At 35.4% G+C, this 19,628-nt stretch overlaps 2 protein-coding genes across 5 annotated transcripts in view; both read left to right on the top strand.

Annotated features, from left to right (window-relative positions):
- The window catches only part of LOC132913419 (furin-like protease 1), a 351,740-nt gene that overhangs the window by 309,295 nt on the left and 22,817 nt on the right, over nucleotides 1-19,628 (top strand). For all 4 annotated transcript variants that reach the window (XM_060971761.1, XM_060971760.1, XM_060971762.1 and 1 more), the window contains exons 3-10: nucleotides 8,793-9,014; nucleotides 9,386-9,514; nucleotides 11,377-11,542; nucleotides 11,739-11,911; nucleotides 17,498-17,915; nucleotides 17,992-18,109; nucleotides 18,631-18,712; nucleotides 18,963-19,173. In XM_060971761.1, the coding sequence (XP_060827744.1) occupies nucleotides 8,793-9,014; nucleotides 9,386-9,514; nucleotides 11,377-11,542; nucleotides 11,739-11,911; nucleotides 17,498-17,915; nucleotides 17,992-18,109; nucleotides 18,631-18,712; nucleotides 18,963-19,173 (1,519 nt within the window). The remainder of the gene's footprint in view (nucleotides 1-8,792; nucleotides 9,015-9,385; nucleotides 9,515-11,376; nucleotides 11,543-11,738; nucleotides 11,912-17,497; nucleotides 17,916-17,991; nucleotides 18,110-18,630; nucleotides 18,713-18,962; nucleotides 19,174-19,628) is intronic.
- On the top strand, nucleotides 5,044-7,092 carry LOC132913248 (uncharacterized). Its single transcript, XM_060971420.1, has one exon. It carries the CDS (start codon nucleotides 5,464-5,466, stop codon nucleotides 7,090-7,092), a length of 1,629 nt encoding a protein of 542 aa, XP_060827403.1. The 5' UTR covers nucleotides 5,044-5,463.

Genomic DNA, 19,628 nt, shown 5'->3' with positions numbered 1-19,628 from the left:
AAAAAACGAACGAAATGATATCACGGATTTTTGGGGCACAGCGAGCATATATCACCACACCGATGTTATCACGACAAAGCACAGTTCGATCGTTAATTTTACGACCCTGCGGATTTTCATTGCCAAATCGATAGCGATCGCCCGCTGCACTTTTTGCTTGCGAAGTTGTGTCGGGGTTTTGGACGGATAATCGTATGGTTAATGAATTTAATGGAATTACGCGTTTAATCAACGATCGCTTTGTTGATTTACTTAACTCGTTTTTAGAATTTAATGCGTCAAACCCGTTCACAGGAGACATATCTCGCATCTTTAATTTCGAATATGTTAATATGATTTTTAATAGGTACGTAAATATATCGAGTCAAAATATTTCGTAGCATTTATTATGAAATGTACCTGATATTGTGGTCCTTGATCATAGGTGTTACGATCAAATCGTCGAAGAAATTCTGATAGATATTGACGGCATTGTTTTGAAGTACATAGTCCTCCATTGTCTAAATACCCACAAAATGACATTATTTTATGTGAATTATCCATATTTTTATTTAGATGTCTTAGTTATAACACATCACTGTATTTAATTCACGTTGAATAACCATCGTTTCCTGTTTAATTCATTGTAAATAGATCCATCTATCAACAACCTTATCATATAGGATAGAAATCATTGGAAACCCTAATTTCCAATATTTCTGAATAAATAAATCCTATATATGCAAATATTTTATATAATTCTCTCGAAACTTACAGAAAGCAAACTTCTCATGTTTATCGCCCAATTATCATCCTTCTCCACACGGCGACGAAACCTTTGAACGACTTCGGCATCTCGAGCATTGACTTCCTTTGGCCAGCCACCTTCCGTATGATGTACTCCTGTATTTATCTCTATCTTTCTCATCGTTTGTACCTGAAACGAAGCACGAGATACACTGTGTTAGCATATAAAAAAAAATGTATAAAGGAACGATGATCGATTTCAGATGCATTGATTTCAAATGAGTTACCCTATACTACTAGCTACAACTGACGTTCCATAAGGATCTAACCTAAAACATGAGAGCACTATCGTTAAAGTAGTTTCGTTTGATTACTCTGATCGGCTCTTACTTCGTGGACCGCATACTGTTTAGACAGTTGCGCTTGGCGATGAGTGTACGGACGGTACACGTAATCTTGCATCAATTTCGGCTCCGGCTGGATGTTTTCTTCGGCAACATGGTCGATTCTGAAGACGCATTGCTTTCCGAACTGACATCGCGGCTTGATATACGTGTATTGCGTCAGCATCTTCGTCACTGTGTTTCATTAGGTCTTGTAAAAGCATGTATAAGTTACGAAATAAAAAGGACGCCAAAAGTAAATTATAGAAAATTCTTGGTACACAGACTCTAAAAAGGACGATACTCTAAGTCGAACAGAAGATCAGAAAACAAAACAACTTCGTGATTTAACGCGTAGTTCAGTATCGTGCGAGCCATATATCAACGATTACGTAGAATCGTCTATTACGCATAAAATATATACTATCATTTCACTAAGTAAATATTCGATTACGGTCGATACTTAAAAACCTACCACTTCTCTACTTTAATTTACTTTAATCCTATAGCCGTTGTAAGAGGAACCCTGTTACCCTCGATACACTCGTGAATATTTCAACACCAACCACAATTTCTCCGCCAATTTCCATTCTCTAGAAGATTCGAGCCCGTTGAAAAACCGTCTAGAACCACCATTGGCTACTATTGGCCCTTTTAAAGCCACGAAAAGAAAAGGAGAACTTGCTGACGCTTTTATCCTTTTTTCGGAGGCATCGCCGATTTCTTTTAGTCGCTAATTTCTCCTATTCAGTTTTCTTTCGCACATCAAAGATTCAATTTTCGACTGTTGCATCTCCGAATCCCACTTTACAATTACTACCAGCAGCGGTGAGAGTTCTCAGCCCCATCGCTGCATTATCCCTTCGTGACCTTCTACAATTTCTGCCAGCCACACGCTACCCATCCGCTGGCGATTCGCTGGCGAAATCCGGCAATCAATGCTTTCACACGGTTCCGTAAATCGTATAAGCCATGCAGAGAGTCCTCTTCCTAGCAAATCATATTTGATGCAGTCCCGTCGAAATCACGATCGATTGGCTCGTGGATGTGGTAACGCATAAGCTAGAATGGATATGGGGGGGGGGGCTGAAAATGATCCGGCACTAAAATTCGCTCGAACTATCTCTACCCATTTAGGTGCATTTACGTGGAAAATCAATGTCCGCGTCGATCTCCGATGTGGAGTCGCTGCATACGCGTTCGGAGACTAGTTCTTTTGATAAACGTCCCACGATGTACCACGATAAACATTCCAATTTGGAGTAATTCGATTAGTTAATTAGGCCATCTCCTATAAATAATGAGAATATTCGGAGTGATCGGAGAAATTGGAAAATGGCGTAGGGAAAATTGAAAGGTCAGATTGATAAATTACTGAGTCGTTTCGTAATTGATTTTGTTTTCACGAAAAAATAGAAGGAACTACAGAACTTAAATAATAATAGACGAAGGCATTGTTCTAAATTTGCAGCATACAACCGACTATTGATCGTGAATCAACGAAGAAGTTAGAGTAATCTTGATGGTTCGTGTATTTCCGGAAATAGAACATGGAACCCACTAATCAGTGTCATCGTGCTGATGGTATGGGCTAGAAAGCTATTCCTAATCAATTAGCTCTGCTGCCATCAAGATCGAACGTTGTACATACATCCGCGTTCGTAAGTATCGGGACATTTTCGGAAAATCGGATAAATCTAATTAGCCATTAACAAATTGTGCAAGTCTATAAGAAAATGGCTATTATTAATAGCTGTCAGACAATATAGAAATATTTATGAAAAGAATACTAGACATTTAAATAACGCTATAAATTATTTACATTACTACTTGCAACTTATCGACAGTATTTGATTATAGATTTATGTCCGCGTTAAACAATATCTTTTCGAGGTTCGATAAAAAAAATCTGAAAGCACATAGCCGAAGGTTCGCATAGTTAATTCCGAGTTCAGCAGTCACCATGACTCTCTATATTGTATGCACTAACACGAGACTGTCGCTAACGAAGCTGATTTGGTACAGTGCCATCGATGTCGTAATCAATTCATTCTCTCGATATGACGTCGCGACACAACTCGGCGCCGTTCTAAAAATTATAATACAACGAACCTGTGCTATTATATTTCGAAATTTTCCGTATAAAGTTAACTATTGTTACAACGCTTAATTATTCTTTCCCATCCTAATAATTTTGTTTTTTTTTTAACCATGGTATCTATATCTTGTACCTTAAAATTATTAAAAGGGTTAATTATATCTTTCCATTTTTTGATAATATTTTTTCTTCCTTTTTCTTTTAAAGCACGAAGACAAATTTTCCGATCCTCGCTCGATCAAGAAATACCCTACTTTGTATATTTCATATATTTTACATACTAAGTGCATTCTGTACAATCTCGCACATTGAAATTTTCCGCAGATACGTGATAAAACAAGCTTAGCCGTCTAGTTATCACTGTTAACTTGCAAAACGAAATTTATCGGAGAATGCCTTTACGGAGAGAGAGTTGTGCAGCCACGTAAGCCAAACTGGCAATGAATCAGATCGATCAGTGTCTGCGTATGTCGAGCCACATATCGAAGATGAACTTGCATCCCGGAACTAAAGCAATCTAGCATTGGATTCCAAAACGTCCTAGCGGCGGAAGTTCTAGCAGAATTTAACCGTCCAAAACAGGTGTATATCCACGGAATGTCGGTGCATTCGGCGTCAAGACTTCGATAATTAAATTTTATTTAATTTTCAATGAATAAAACGGCTAAACTTTAAATTATTTATTATCGATAAAATTTATTTCGGTCGAAAAATTGTTTTAAATAGGAACACAAATTTCACGATACGCCGCGTGATGGTTTGATATAGGTAATAAATTAAATCTATTATAAATTACTTTCTAAAAATAACTAAACTCTATAAATAAACAAAATATTCAAAGGTAACGTATTACTATGTGTATATAACATTTTCTTCGATCTGAAGATATAAACAAATAAGTACCACTAGACCATTCGTATCCACCATGATAGTGTCCAAATTTTAGTTGTAAAATTATCAAAAATCATTTGTTCTTTCATGAGACCATTATGTTGCGGTAATTAAATTTGAAGATTATGTAACGCTAAAAAACGAAAGACATCGCATTTACCACTGAGTGAAGTCCGACAAGTTACTTGAGAAAATTGCACGAGCAATTAACCTCAAAAGCAACAAAATCTACGCTGATATCCTCCCCGGCTCGAACGAGGAATTGTAATAATGATAAGGGGCGAGTAGATAAATTAAGGTAGTAATTAGAAAGAGAACCAACCGTAATAAGATAAAACAAAGAAAAAGGAAAGATGTAAGGTCTTGATACATCAACGATTCATCGTAGGAAATGTTGAGACTTTTATCCCGAAAGGTAAAGATGTTTTCTGCATCAAAGAACGCGAGAAACGTCTCGACTTGCCAGGATCTCCTCTCAAATCCATCGAGATGCTCGAAAATGCTTTGCAATTAAACACAGATTTGTTCGACAAGTATACCGGTAAAAAAAGGAGATCAAAGACGTTGTTCTTGCGCAACATTTTAAACGGAACAATTTATTTTACTTGAAATATTCCATTTTATGCAAAAGATGAATCATTAACGAATATTTACTCGAAGAAATATTACGTTCAAAGATCTTTTCCCTTTATAGATATATTTTTACTCTAAGCACTCGTTCAATTTATGTAGAATATTGAGATCAAAAGATAAAGATGAAAGTAAAAAATAGAGATAGGGATGTTATTGAGAACGAAAGAAATTCTATACTACCATTTCTCCTCCTTCAGATAAAAATGTATCTTTATTTTTGTTTTCTTTCATGTTATTATTTTTAAGTAAGGAGAACTTTCACTTTCACTTATAATCATTTGGAAACGAATAGTTTGTACAATTATTTTATTTTATATTTACTGTACTTTTAACTTTGGATTTACCGATACCTATTATGATCGACAGATTTCTTGGGGAATAAAATTGTCAGTAAAGAGAATAAGAAATATCCAGTCAAAATGGATATCATCCGACGAAGTAAAATATTCGGAAAATACCTCGAAAGAGAAAGTTGGAATACATTTGCCTAGGAACAAGTTACAGGAAGTAAACGATTTCTTTTCGAACAGAAAATTCTCTGTTGTAAAGATATTGAATAACTCGTTAAAACTTGCTTTCGAAAAATACTCGACTCTGAACAGGTCTATCGATATCATCATTGATCCTCAAGATCTCATTCAGATTAAACGACAAATTGTTCCAATAAGAACACACCTGTCTACTGACATTCTAAATCAAACGATTCCTAATTATCTGAAACGATTTAGCAACATGCCTGCGATTAATTATACGAAAAGAAACCTATCCTTCAAACTTGTCAAAAGAGGATCCGATAGAAATAAACAGCCCTCGAAATCGGACTGTCAAGAGCAACGTTCTCCTTTAACCAAACCAAAAATGGTTTCCAAAAATGATCAGAAACTTCGGATACAAGAGCGTTCCCAAACATGTTTCCAGCAAGGTTCGGAAGATCATCGTCAAAATGACACACAAAATGTACACCCTGAGTGTTCTTACTCGATACAACAGACAAGTCCATCCTATTTTAATAAACCTGAAAGATACAAAGATTGCCGAAAAGAACAGACAAAACATTCCGACGATCGTAAGAAAGTGAGGAAATGTGGAAAGGCATTTGTGGAAGGTTTCGAAGATCGTAAGAAGTCGGCAGAAAGCGAAAAGTTGCCGACAAAATGTTTCGACGAACATAAAAAATTGACAGAGACTGATTGCCAGAGAAGCTCAAAAGGTTTCGAGCACTACGAGCAACGACAAATTGATCAAACGAAAAGCAGTAAGGTCTTCCATGCGTATGATCAGGATGATAGAAAATCACCAGCTCAGAAGGCGGATAAAAAAGAATTAAAAATTTTATCGAAGATGGATAGAATTATGACTTGCGTACAGAAACATAGTTCCGACACAATTACATCGTGTTTACCCAAGAAAGCAGAGAATTTAAAGCAAAAGAACTCTAGATGCTCGAAGGACGCATGCAGTAATTCATCGAATTTGCACGAAGATATTCTGCCTGATCCAGCACCACCAAAATCTATTCACTGGTCTGAGAAGATGAGGATAGGCCAATATAAGAAGAAACATAGCCCTCCTATTTGTCCATCCCCCATAGTATTTATTCCCCATCAACAATCGAGTAAAAAGAATCCAAAAACCGAAGTATCTCGAGATTTGCGAGCTGAGGGATTACAACATTCGTCAACGGATTCGCCTTCGTGCGTGGAATATCGAACGAAACGTGGGTCCAGTAACGCTCGTTCATCCACGCAGGATAGTTACTTGTCTCAGAAAACGAGATACGATGATGGTGACAAAAAGTGCTTTTCTGCCAAAAAATATACAAAAAGTCAAACATCTTTTGTTGCATATAAAAGTGGCTCTTGTGAGAAGTCAGAGAACCCGTGTCAAGTAGAAAACGTCAGCGATTCCAAAGGTGATGTATCGAGTTTGAAGTATGGCTTGAGTAAGCGTCCAAATCCAAAAGAGATGCAGACTACTTACATGAATCGCAAGCCACGCGAGGTTAAAGCGAGATCTTTAAAAAAATTGGAAGAGACATATTTGCCCATTCGAAAGAAGCGAAAGTGTTTCAAGGGAAGTGGCGAATGGAAAAAGCAGAAATATCAAGTTCGGTTGAAGATTTTTAAGTCGAAAAATGGCTTGGATCCATGTCCACCTACAGTGATCGAAGTGCAACGCAACGATCGTTCATTTATAGAGGAGATAAAGAGGCCAAGGTTAAGCCCGGTGCATCGTGAAATTTCCAAGTTACTAGAGCATCCGTGTAATTTCAAGTGTTGTCGCCTCGACGATATTGCCAAGACTAAGAAACGTATAAAGAAAGGAAAAGGGAAAGTAACAAAGAGGAAAAAATGTCCGTGATCTCGTGATTTCTAAATTATCAGTTTTCTCATGTATTAGTTTTCTGTAAACATATTCATTAATGTAGTTAATAAGCATATTTTTAATCTTTCGTTTAACTTATAGAAATTTTCCGTATCGATTTTAATATAGTTGCAACGACATGTCAATGTTATTTCAACAGTTGCGTTATTACAAATTGAGTTATAAAAAAATAGAAATGAAATAAATATCTGGTAGTAACAATATAAACGTGTCTCCTTCCAACTCGATAAAAGCAGGAGAAACAATAGTTCCATCGTGGAATGTAAGCTACATTCTTCAAACAAAGAATGTTCAGCTTGAAAAAATGCAGTGCAAGTTGTCACCGGGAAAGAAGGAGTAAGAAGCTCGCCTGCAGCAGCTGTTGCCAACTTTTCACATTTATCATTACCCTACACCATATATCTTTACCGTTGCATATCGCCATACCGGGGAGCGAACTTGTGCATCAAATAATCTTGCTCCACGAGCAGCTTAAATTTTTCCCCTGATACAAAAATATGATGAATACTTCGTCCTTAATGAAAACCGTAGAAAATATACGACGCACTTATTTTTCGTTCCTTTTTCTAACGATTATCAGGAAAACAGCAAAATTTTTAAACGGCTGTGTATATAAGAAAAGCTTTTTGCGCTAAATAGAAAATTTGTTTTAACGAGAGTTCTAACTTCTGAACATTGATCTCTACTATCCCGAAACTGTAATCAAGGCCTCATTGCTTCGTTCAATAATAAAATTTATATTCTAACATATCGAACAAAATAATAATTAATCGAGAACATAATTGATATTTTCCATGATTCTATAACAGGGTTTTATTTTATTTTTAGGGTTTGGTTTTATTAGTTATTTGTAATTATTCGTAATTATAATTTATGATTATTTGTTTGTAATAACTGTTTTTAATTATCTCTATCAATTATTATTTTCTTTATCTTATTTACTGTGTTCTTTGTTCACCTACTTTGTTCATCCTATATTCTTTATATTTAATATACTAAGTGATGTTTCCTATTAATAAATATTTACAATATATTTACGATATGTACAATATAAACGAGATATGTAAATTTCGAAAAATAGCTGCAGACGTGAAATTTAACTAATCGCTACATCTATTATTGTTATCACCGAATTATTATGTATTGTGCCATGATTGTGCCGTAACCAACCACAGAGCATAGAGTCGTAACTAGTTCACTACTTCTCGTTTCGACAACCAAACGATGTACACGTATGGCGTACGAAATGAAACATCACCGATCAAATCTACGTAAACTATTCTTTGTTAAATTACAATAATAGTAAATATTCTGGCCCATATCGAAAAGTTTCAAATGTTCGGTCATCCTAAATGTTAAGTGATTTTTACTTATATCTCTTTCATTTTAGTTGTCGTACAAACCAAGTTAGAGTACAAACCTCGATAAATATTATCTCAGTGACTAAAGATGTATTCTCATATATTTTCGTTGAAATACATCGACTGCGCGAAACGGATGAAACATAAAAGGCAAATTATATTCCATATAAAGCAACTAGTCGGGACTCGGAAACGGTATCTCGTATTAAAATTCGTTCGTTATCGTTTGGTGCATTAAGCGAGAAGAGTTGTGAGTAGAAAAGGCTGCGTGATTATTGTACAAAGATATTCATGTGAAATTGTTCTTTGTTGCAGATAGTAGACGACTGGTACCATATGGTGCACACGTCAGTGGTGAAGAGGTCGGCGGAACCACATTTCGGAGTACAAGGGAGGCTAATAGAAGACCGCAGAGTGCGTCGAGCGGAGCAGCAGCGAGTGAAATCACGAACGAAACGGGATCTGATAATCAAACGCGGTCCGTCCAACCTAAGAACCGTTCTCAATGACGAGATGTGGCCTCAAATGTGGTACTTGGTTAGTTGAATCAGATAAATCTCATTCCTTTCTTCTCGCTGAATTGATCGAATGTGCACGGAAAATTAAACAAAGGCCAATACTATGATATAAAAATACTTTATTGCCTTGTCTCTTTCTACGATCTTTTTTTCGGTCGAATTTCAATTTCGTGCCAAATTTTTATTGACCAACGTAATAAATTTATTTTGTTAGGTATGTAAATTAAAAAAAATTCAATGTATAGTTAAAAAAAATTACACTTTCATTCATAAATCTCGTAACATGTAAATATGCGTACATTATGCATAAAATAGAAATTCTTTAACTTGTTTACGTCGAAAGATTGAAGACAAACGTATTAAAATACGATTATCGATGGTTGGTTATAGAATAGGGGAAAGGGGTTAGATATGAACGTGCAGGAAGCCTGGGCTGAAGGAATTACAGGACGCGGAATCGTGGTCACGATCCTTGATGATGGATTGGAGAAAAATCATCCTGATCTCTATAGGAACTACGTAAGTTCCATTACTTATTGTCCTAATCCAATAAAACGCTTGATAAAGAAGATAATTCGAGAAAAGAACTCAATTCTTTGACACGATAAAAATTTATAATCTCTAAAGCAATTCTAGAAATAAAATTCTTAACAACTACAGTCACATTTAATTTCACCGTAGTACAACGGAAAATGTTCAATCTTTTCGCTCGTAAGAGAGAAAATCAGTTTTTCAGCAATTTATCAGGGTACGTTCCAATTTACACAAAAGATCGACAGGTTCCACGAAGCAAACAGAACAGACAGGATGGACCGAACCCTACAAAATGGCAGACGAATTTCGGAACGGTGCCAAAAACTATACCTGTATTTAGAAACTTTCGTCTATTCCACATACTAAACGTCTATTTTCACCTAACTGCAACGAATAAAGTTGCAGCGCGAGAAATTATCGTAAAGAAACGTGTTAGACACAACGAATGATATTCGTGGGAACGACAGTGCGCCATAAATGTAATAAGATTCGTGCATTCGCGATTACAACGTATACAACGATCTTCCTGCTACGCTACAACGATTCACACAAAATTCTCTAAACGCAGTCTGCTCTTTAACTATTTACACATATAAAACTCCCCTGCTTCTCTATTTCTCGTTAGTGGACTGCAGGAAGTAAGTTTGTGCCACGCTACCGAAATTGTCGAAGTTACTAGCGGAGTACTGGGAGCCAACCATAGAGTCAAACACTAGACTTAAACCGCACGAGAGAAACGCGTATGTTTACTAGTGAATGGCCGGGGTTAATAAGGCAACCACGGACAAACGTGTATCGAGCTCCACAATTTCCCAGTGGATACAGATCTCCTATAATCAGACATAGTTGGCGGTAATCGATATCGACCCGAACGAGATACGTTTCGTCAATGAAATTGAAATTTTCAATCATTTAAAATATCACGTTTTTTACGATTTTATTGAAACGACCTTTAAAATTCTTTCGCGATATTTTAGAAATTGTTGGGTTACGTAGCTAAATGAAACAGCTCTTATACCTATATACTACCTTATATCAAAACAAGCGATCAAAATTAATCAGTTAAATTCCCTCAGCTTATTTCCACCATATTTTCTGTTCTCTTTTTTTCTGATTTTTCCTACGTGCCTTCAGTTTGCACATCTCTTCCGATCTTACCTCCTGCAAATTTTTGTCATTGATTTTTAACTTCTGCTCTCTACTTTCCTTACATTCAATGGGTGTATGTATATGTGTATGGTTAGCACTCGATTTTTTAGAAACCACACAATTTATTTCGATACAGAATATCCAAGATGAACGTAAATTTATTTATTCGTATAAATGTAAAATATCGAATCTTCGTGAATTTGTAACTCCGTCACGAGAATTATTTAAACGATTGTAAAGAGAAATATTATATACGAAAAGAAACGAAAAACCGAAGTACTAAACTCGGAACTTTAAAACAAATCTCTAACTGCCTAAAGGAAAAAGCAATTACATCGGGCCCTGTAGGAAATCGATATTCACTGGGAACTTCGTAAAAGTGCAGCCAAGTTGTATTCGTTAATTACAGAAGTAGTTCACTTGATATTAATTAAACATCTTATCGATTGGCAAAAAGAAAAAGCATCTAATCTCAACGAGAGCTTAGCGAGTGACAATGCTCAACGATTCAACTATAAAATAAGCGTTGAGGTTCATGATCTTCGAAAATGTTAAAAATATCGCAAGATATTAAACCAAAGATTTTATAAATTTTCCGAAGAAAGTATATTTCTTTTGTATTTAAATCGTTACAACCTATACGGTAGAAAAAGAATACATGATTCACACAGGGATAATCGAATGAACGATCTTTCTAGGATCCACAAGCGAGCTACGACGTTAATAACCATGATGAAGATCCCATGCCAAGATACGATGTTCTAGATAGTAATCGACATGGCACCAGATGCGCCGGTGAAGTGGCTGCAACTGCTAACAATTCCATGTGCGCGGTGGGAGTTGCATTCGGAGCTGGCGTCGGGGGTAAGTGTATTCAAAGAACGGACCTCAGCTATTTTCGGTTATTTAACAAACCGGTGCAGTATTTTGGGAGAAATGAAAAAAATGCGTGTATTTCTGCTAAAACTTGACATATTAAATAACGAGATATTAAGAAATAAACCAATCCAATTCGGAATGAGTAATTTAATTAAAAGGATTTAATTTTTTATTTACGTAGGGGTGAGAATGTTGGACGGAGACGTGACAGACGCTGTCGAAGCGAGGTCTCTGAGTCTAAATCCCCAACACATTGACATTTATAGTGCCTCCTGGGGACCGGATGACGATGGAAAAACCGTCGATGGTCCTGGTGAACTTGCTACTAGAGCTTTCATCGAAGGAATCACAAAGGTTGGTAAATTTTTTACACTTTACAAAAATCTTCAGGTCTTCAACTACTAGTGCCATGCTTGGAATCGGTAACGAAAAGTTTACAAAATGATAAATAACTCATATGACACGAAATTATTCCTTGTTGTCTTTTAGTCCAATTTCTGCTCCAATTCTTCCGTGTCGTTCTCTGTACCACGCTATAATAAGTAAGTCTTGTTACGCGTAAAATTGGATCCTTTATTCTCGCGTTTCATTAAAACCCCATGAAACACATTCGTTACGCTGTTTGGAATAGACCAAAAGTCCTGTACAATAGATAACATTGGAAGGCCCGTCTTTCGGATAGAAATTTCCCGGAATCTATCTCTTAGAAACATTTCTTGCGTGTTTCCGTAGAGCGACAACTGGAAGGCAGATAGTACTTCGTTGTTATCTCGATACTACATACTTAGTAGTCGCTCGAAAGCAAACTCTGTTCGATTACGTTTGCTAGAGGAGACACGAGGGTGTTTATCTTGTTCCTTGGACAAAGAATTTCAGCATGTCAGCCGATTTGCATCGAACTAACACATAGATCGTTAGAATAGATATATGTTCATCTATAATTAAGACAGACGATTCGGGAGAACGACTCGACATGATAAGCGGGACGGGAGGTATGACAATATCTAACTAGTATGATTTGGTGACTAATTAAAAAGAAAGTACTTTCGATCTAGAACAGTAATCTACAATCTTTTTACTATACAGAGTATCCTGGAGGATAACCCTCGGTTAGTCTCGAATGGTTAACTTATGACAAAGAACATTTTACTTAATTTTGACGAAAGGAAAGTTATAGCATTAAAATGTACTTGATGCTATTTATCTTGCATAAATTTGTACATAAATTTATTACTACAAGATACAAAAGTCTACTTTCAAACTTGTGTACTAAAGAAAAAGAACATAAATATAATACTTAGCAATCCAAATCTTCAACTAACTTACAACGGATAAGTATTTTTATTAACTAAATTCCAAAATGTTTTATCATTCTGATGTGATCTTAATATTATATCATTTCTTATATTTGTAATTTCTAATTCCAAATCTTCCGAGTTACTAATTTGGAAATAAGCTGCTATTTTAGTAGATACATCCTCGTCTGTAGAGGTAAAGAATTTTTAAAAACTGTCATAAATGAATCCAATTCAGAAAACTCTTAAAATCTAATACCAAATTCTTCCATGAAGTGCAAACTGAACAAAAAAACATTACTGTTAATAAAGTTTTCGGCAATATTTTTCAAATTTGGAAAATGAATTAAATTGTTTTTTAAAAGATGCCATTTTCAAAGTATCAATTATTCTTTGAATGAATTTATTACACTTATCATTCGAGCGATGTGATGATTTCTGTCTTGAAATATTAAATTTAATTCGTTAAATTTTTCTATAAAATCAGTACGAAATCCAAGATCAGAAAACGATATTTTATTTTCTAACTGTGGGCAAGATTTATTTCTCATTACATTAGACATTAGACATTTCTTCGACATTAAAGATTTCTTAGCTTGAGTTAATAAATTTAGAAATCTTCAAAGTATTTTTCCTCTATAAAGCCATCGCACTTTTATGCGAGTAAAATCATTAAATTCAGCATTCTCTTCTTGTAAAAGTAATTTAAATAATCGATGTTATATTGATGTAGTTCTTATCGAATTTATAATTTATAATACTGTCTATATGACACGTTGAAGAGGTATTATCTTTGCACATAACATTTCTTGGTGTATTATGCAATGATATGACATAAATCTGAAAAATGAACGGTCTTGTTTACATAACGCGATAAATCCTTGTTTTGTTTCTCCCATTGCCGGAACTCCGTCGATTGTAATCGCGGTCAATTTCTATAATGGTAAATTATTTTCCTCCGCGTATTTTTGAAAACTGCTAAAATATCATCTTCCCTTGTTGGCCTCACCAAAAGTAGAATCTTAAGAAATTCTTCTTTCGTAGTAAAATTATCGAAAACAATAATTGTCGTCTTCACAGTTAATTGAAAAGTATCCGATATATCAGTAGATTCTTTTAATTGCAAAAAAAGTAAATATAAAAGAGTAAATGTATTCTTCTAAATCCTCTTTCAACTTTGTCTCAATATCAGTTGCAGTAATTTCGATTCATCGTATTACTGTTCCCGCCGATAATTCGATTTTATTTATTGCTGTTATTATTTCATTTTTAGTTTTCTACTCATCAAAAATTGACTCAGGAACCAGCAACATGGCTTCTTTTATTAAATTACCTTCTAAAACTGGTTTCTTTTTCTTTACCGATAAGTAAAAAGTTTTAAAAGAGATAGAAAAGGTTGCTTTCTTCGACTGTGAAACCGGTTTTGTAAGAACGTTTCATTGTTTAGCTAAGTTCATTTTCACCACATAAATTTTTTTTTCTAATTATAGAATTTATTGGAAAATTTTTATTACAGTTTCTATGAATGGTGTTGAAGTGCCTCACTATGTTACATTTTTTAGGAACTACAACAATAAACATGCATACTTCCCCTAAAAAAATATAAAACCAAATTGTTCTTCTCACCCGATATTAAAATGATATGCCTTTTTCTTTTTATTTATGTAAGTTTTAAAGTATTTTGAAATTGCAAAATATAGTAAAATTATTAGAAATAACACGAACTGATTATCACTTTATCACTATAAAGAAGAAATAAAAAAAAAGGCTACTGTTGTCAGGCTTCTTATTTTTCTTTCTTTTACTTCTATCTTTCTTGTCAAGAGTTCATTACAGACTATTTTAGATTTTCTAAACCGCTAATCGCTATCGCTTCGCGTTTCTGGGCTATCTTCCACGGCACATCAAAGTGCAGTCGGTCGCGGACCATCTCAAAGATCGGTCGCTGACCATTGAGTTGGGCCGAATCGAATCGCCGATTGGTGATTGCCCATGATAGTGCCTAAGTGCACTTAGGTGCCCACGAAATCTACATTACTGACCTCTGTTCTAGAACGTGAACACAAATTTATTTACAAAATTATAGTGTTAGGTTATATACGAGATAAAAGACATAATTTTTGTCGTGTGTATATAATAATACGATGTAAAGAAGATGAAACTAGCCGGTAAAAACCATTGCTGAAGGAAGATTAACGGTACCGATAGTTACGTACCTAATCGAAAAATGATTCTTTCGAGATCATTTCCGTTGCCGGGAAAAACTATGATACGATTATATCACAACGAGGAAGTTCTTTCCCTAGACCTACCTTAACAGACTCGGTCGATGAGATCAGCCCACGGAAAGTTTCTAATTGGGTGCTTTTAAGCGACTTGTCGGCTTCCGTACCTGCACGCATTACCATTTTATCCTTGCTCACTGCGAAGTAGCCGTAAGTCATATGCAAATATTGAAAGTCGCGTTTGCCCGAAAGAGGAATTCGTTAAAACGGTACCGAAAAGTCAGAAAATAGAATTCTTCGAGGCAAGATTTTCAAAGTTGCGAAAGTAACGTCTTAACTAGTTATGGTCATAAATGATAATATATGATAATAAAGGTTACCGTGTTTAGAATTGACCATTGTTTTTTAATTTTCCAATTTAAATTCAATGAGTTTTGGTTTCACTTTATTCGAAGACAAATAATTTTTCTTCTGAACTTTCTAATTGTACAAATATTTAGAAAAGATAGTTGTCTTTTGCGAAATATATATATATATATATATTAAATTATAATATTTGTTAGCAAGAAAAGCATTTGACAATATCAATACGTACATATATAGTATTTACAGTGCATTTACTACGAAAGTGAAACATTAAGGATTTTAAAAAGCTTTTTACTCAAGAAGCGTTACAAATTTTCTTTAAACATATAAAGCCCTTAAAACCATACATTTCCTCCATTTTCTAGCGTTGACCATAGAGATAATAGTATAACAAGAATTCTGTGAGAGAAAGAATACTATTATAAATTTTTTCTCTCTGTGAATATTATGTTCGTATTATGAAGCACTGTGTAAATGCTCGTTTTAAAAATGACTGTTGAACATACATTGAATATTCCTAAGCAAACTGTTTTCATTTTGTCGTTCATTTGGTAAATCCTTAAGGAGTCAACGGGCTTATGGGATAAACGTTTATATTCCACAAAAGCTGCTTGTTATTAAATATGCAGAAATAAATTCTGTCTAGAATGAAAGCAAGCAAACCCTTGAAGAATGGTACATCACGAGTCGACCGTATTGAGGAAAATTTTTCCTTTTGTCATTCTTTTTCTTTTTAACGAAAAAAATGTATTTCAAGCATAGTTATAGTTATTTGAAATATCTCTATAACAAAGTACTCAAGTTAATACAAAAAGTTTCGTTTGCAAAAAAAAGTGTGTGTGTGAGAGAGAGACACATTATGTGAGTACTATTTTTATCTTTTCTCGTTTCTTTTTTTATTTTTGTAGTATCGGTGTTTCATTTTTCGCTCGTATGTTTTATGTGCTTTATTTCATGAATAATTTTACAAGAAATCTCTATTGAAAGAACTGCGACATTCGATAATAGTTGAATGTATATATCTTTTTACCTTCCATTTTCGTGTTAATGCAACGATATTGCCCGGTAGTGTCGTAACCAAATATGAATTTATCTTTCCAGTATAATTACTGTTACTTCTGAATTTAAAGCACTTTTGCTCGATAGGAAGCTAACCGTTAAATATTCATAAAGACAGTTACTGCTAACGGTAGTTTGCGAAATATGTCATATATTTGAAATAGCTTAAAATTTTCGGGGGATATTTCGACGCAATTGTCGAGACGACAGTGGGATGAATTTCTAACTCATTCCCTCAAATTTAATACTTTAGACACGCGATACAATGTTTTTAGTTAAAAACGATCTAAAAAAAAGTGATTTCATACAAAAGATATATTTTCTGACGACAATAAAAAATTATCTCTAAAGGAAAAATATCATGAAATCAAAGTGCATTTCGTACTAATATACTGACTCTAACTACGTTAAAGGAGGTCGTCAGGTATGTATGTACTGTGTGTATTAACAATGAGAGCATATAGTATCTGGAAGTTGCGTTTAACACACCGCCATAACTAATCCAATAATTTCAAGGATGGCCCTTTGATGGTCATAACTGTAGTGATATCGGAAGTGGTGCAAACTTGATATCTAACTAAAAGGAGCATTGGAATTTGTCCTCGTATTAGTATTTCCTCGTTAAGAAGGACATACGTTATCGATTTACAATAAAATTATACATTATACGTTTTGCTTTGAAATCTGTATAGGTATATGATACACGTGGATACATTTTACATTAAAATAAACACTTAAAAAAAAATCTATAGATAAATTTCTCCTTCGTGTGTTTCACTCAAAGAACTCATCTTCAGTTATCCATTTATCCAGAACGATAAAAAAACGATTCAATTGATAAAAACGATTACGTGTAAGTTCGTTATCGAGGAAAGTCGAAGACTAAAAGCGTTTGCTTAAGATGAAGCGATCAATCGAACCTTTCACAACGTATGAAAGGCTCTTTGACCAGACGGCTGGTGACGCCTCGCTAAATTTGTCGCTTTGATCGTCAGGGTCGCAACGGTAAAGGGTCAATTTTCGTCTGGGCGTCAGGAAACGGCGGCAGGGATCACGACAACTGCAACTGCGATGGTTATACGAACAGCATCTGGACGTTGTCCATCAGCAGCGCTACAGAGAATGGTCAGGTGCCTTGGTACAGTGAAGCCTGTTCCTCCACTCTCGCTACCACCTACAGTTCCGGTTCATCGGGAGAGAAACAAGTAGTGACCACTGACCTGCATCATTTATGCACGAGCAGTCATACGGGCACGTCTGCATCGGCTCCCTTGGCTGCTGGTATCTGCGCTCTCGCTCTCGAGGCGAACAAAGAGCTAACTTGGAGGGATATGCAACACATTGTCGTCAGAACAGCGAAACCTGCTAATCTCAAAGCTATGGATTGGGTAACCAACGGTGTTGGAAGAAACGGTAAGTATTAAAAAAAAATATAAGTATAAAGTACGCATTGTAATCTAATTTAAAAATTTGTCCAATCTTTGTTTAGTGAGTCATAGTTTTGGCTATGGGCTGATGGATGCCGCTGCCATGGTTCGCTTGGCCAGAAGATGGCGAACGGTACCGGAACAACACAAATGCGAGGTTTCAGCTCCACATATGGGCAGGTTAGCTATTTTATGCATTACGACTATTTGAAACGTTCGAATGGGTTTTCTTAGAAAGATTTTCAAAATCCAACGGAAGGTAGAAACGTAATTTCCTTTCGAGATTATACCTTCTTTCTTCAATAAATAGACGATTTACTGAAAGTTAAGTCACCGGAAAATATCAAATACAATTTAGAAGCCAGTACTTTTGTGAAATAAATGACTATTTGAGACGTGACGGTGCAATTCGATCCATCACTATTTCCGCCACGTATTGTTCGCTTTGCGTTACCGTGATAACGATAAACTGATCCCAGGAAATAGCTTCTGCAACGCGTGCACTCGATTTAATACAGACGATTCCGAAGACCATTCGCTGTCGAAATGGAAACGAATTTTATCGACGATAAAAATAAGGTGTATGATTATTTTTCTTAACCTAGTCGACGAAATGAGAATTTAAAAGAAAGGAAAAATAAAGTCGTGGAATTCCCTGTCTTCGTTTCTACAGCTGACCTAAATTTCATATATACGTACAGGCCAATACCACCAAAGAGCCAGCTAACTCTGGAATTGCACGTCAAGGAGTGTAGCGGCGTTAATTTTCTCGAGCACGTGCAGGTAAGTACTGTGTCACTCACATAAATAGAGGGCTAATTAATAGTTTTCCTCTGGAATGCTTTCAATCACGTTTAGACGTGGAATTACTCTAAATTTTTCTATGCACACGTATCGCACTTCATTCACAAAGTTTCAAAAAAAATATATACCTTTAAAATTATAGAATATTTATGTGATATTAAAATCATTGCTGGACCGATTAAATAAATTGTTAATCGTTATAAATATTCGTACGATACATTTTTTCTAGGCAAAGGTTTCACTGATGGCCTCGAGGAGAGGAGATCTTCAGATACAGCTAACATCTCCGCAAGGTACAAAGAGTACTCTCCTTGCGAAAAGGCCTCACGACATCTCAAAGGCTGGTTTCAATCAATGGCCATTTATGTCGGTTCACACTTGGGGAGAAAGGCCACACGGCACGTGGAAGCTTGAAATCCACAATGAGGGTCGATACCAAGGTAAGTCCATTGTATCCGGCTTTTTGTTCCTTCCTTTCATCGCATACATTTTCAGATACATCGAATGTAACCTCGTTCATATCAGAAATTTTTCAAGAGCTTATATCCTGTTACGCTTTTCGCAAAGACAAATTACGATCTTACGAAATAGTAAATCGTAATTTATATTCTTGATTTTCTAATATTAATAACGATTCGTTGTGTTTCCAAAATACATTTACTCTACCCAGAGATCGGTTTCATCTGTTTCTCACATCTATTTGTCTAAACTTTATTTTCCAAACATCCTCTCTATATCAGATATATTCTCGGCCGAGGTGTTTTGCACATCATCGCCATCATCATTAAAGTAACGCGATAGGATGAAACTACTGAGTAGGTATCAAAAGTTTTGAAATCTTCGAGAGTCCAGTACCAAGGTAGATAAATACGTTAAATATACCACACCACTTTTA

This window comes from Bombus pascuorum, chromosome 13 (assembly GCF_905332965.1).
Source record: "Bombus pascuorum chromosome 13, iyBomPasc1.1, whole genome shotgun sequence".
Lineage (NCBI taxonomy): Eukaryota > Metazoa > Arthropoda > Insecta > Hymenoptera > Apidae > Bombus > Bombus pascuorum.
This window is presented reverse-complemented; position numbering and strand designations above follow the sequence as displayed.

Excerpts from the sequence above, each read along its gene's own strand:
- LOC132913248 (XM_060971420.1), top strand. The coding sequence starts at position 5,464 with ATGCCTGCGATTAATTATACGAAAAGAAACCTATCCTTCAAACTTGTC.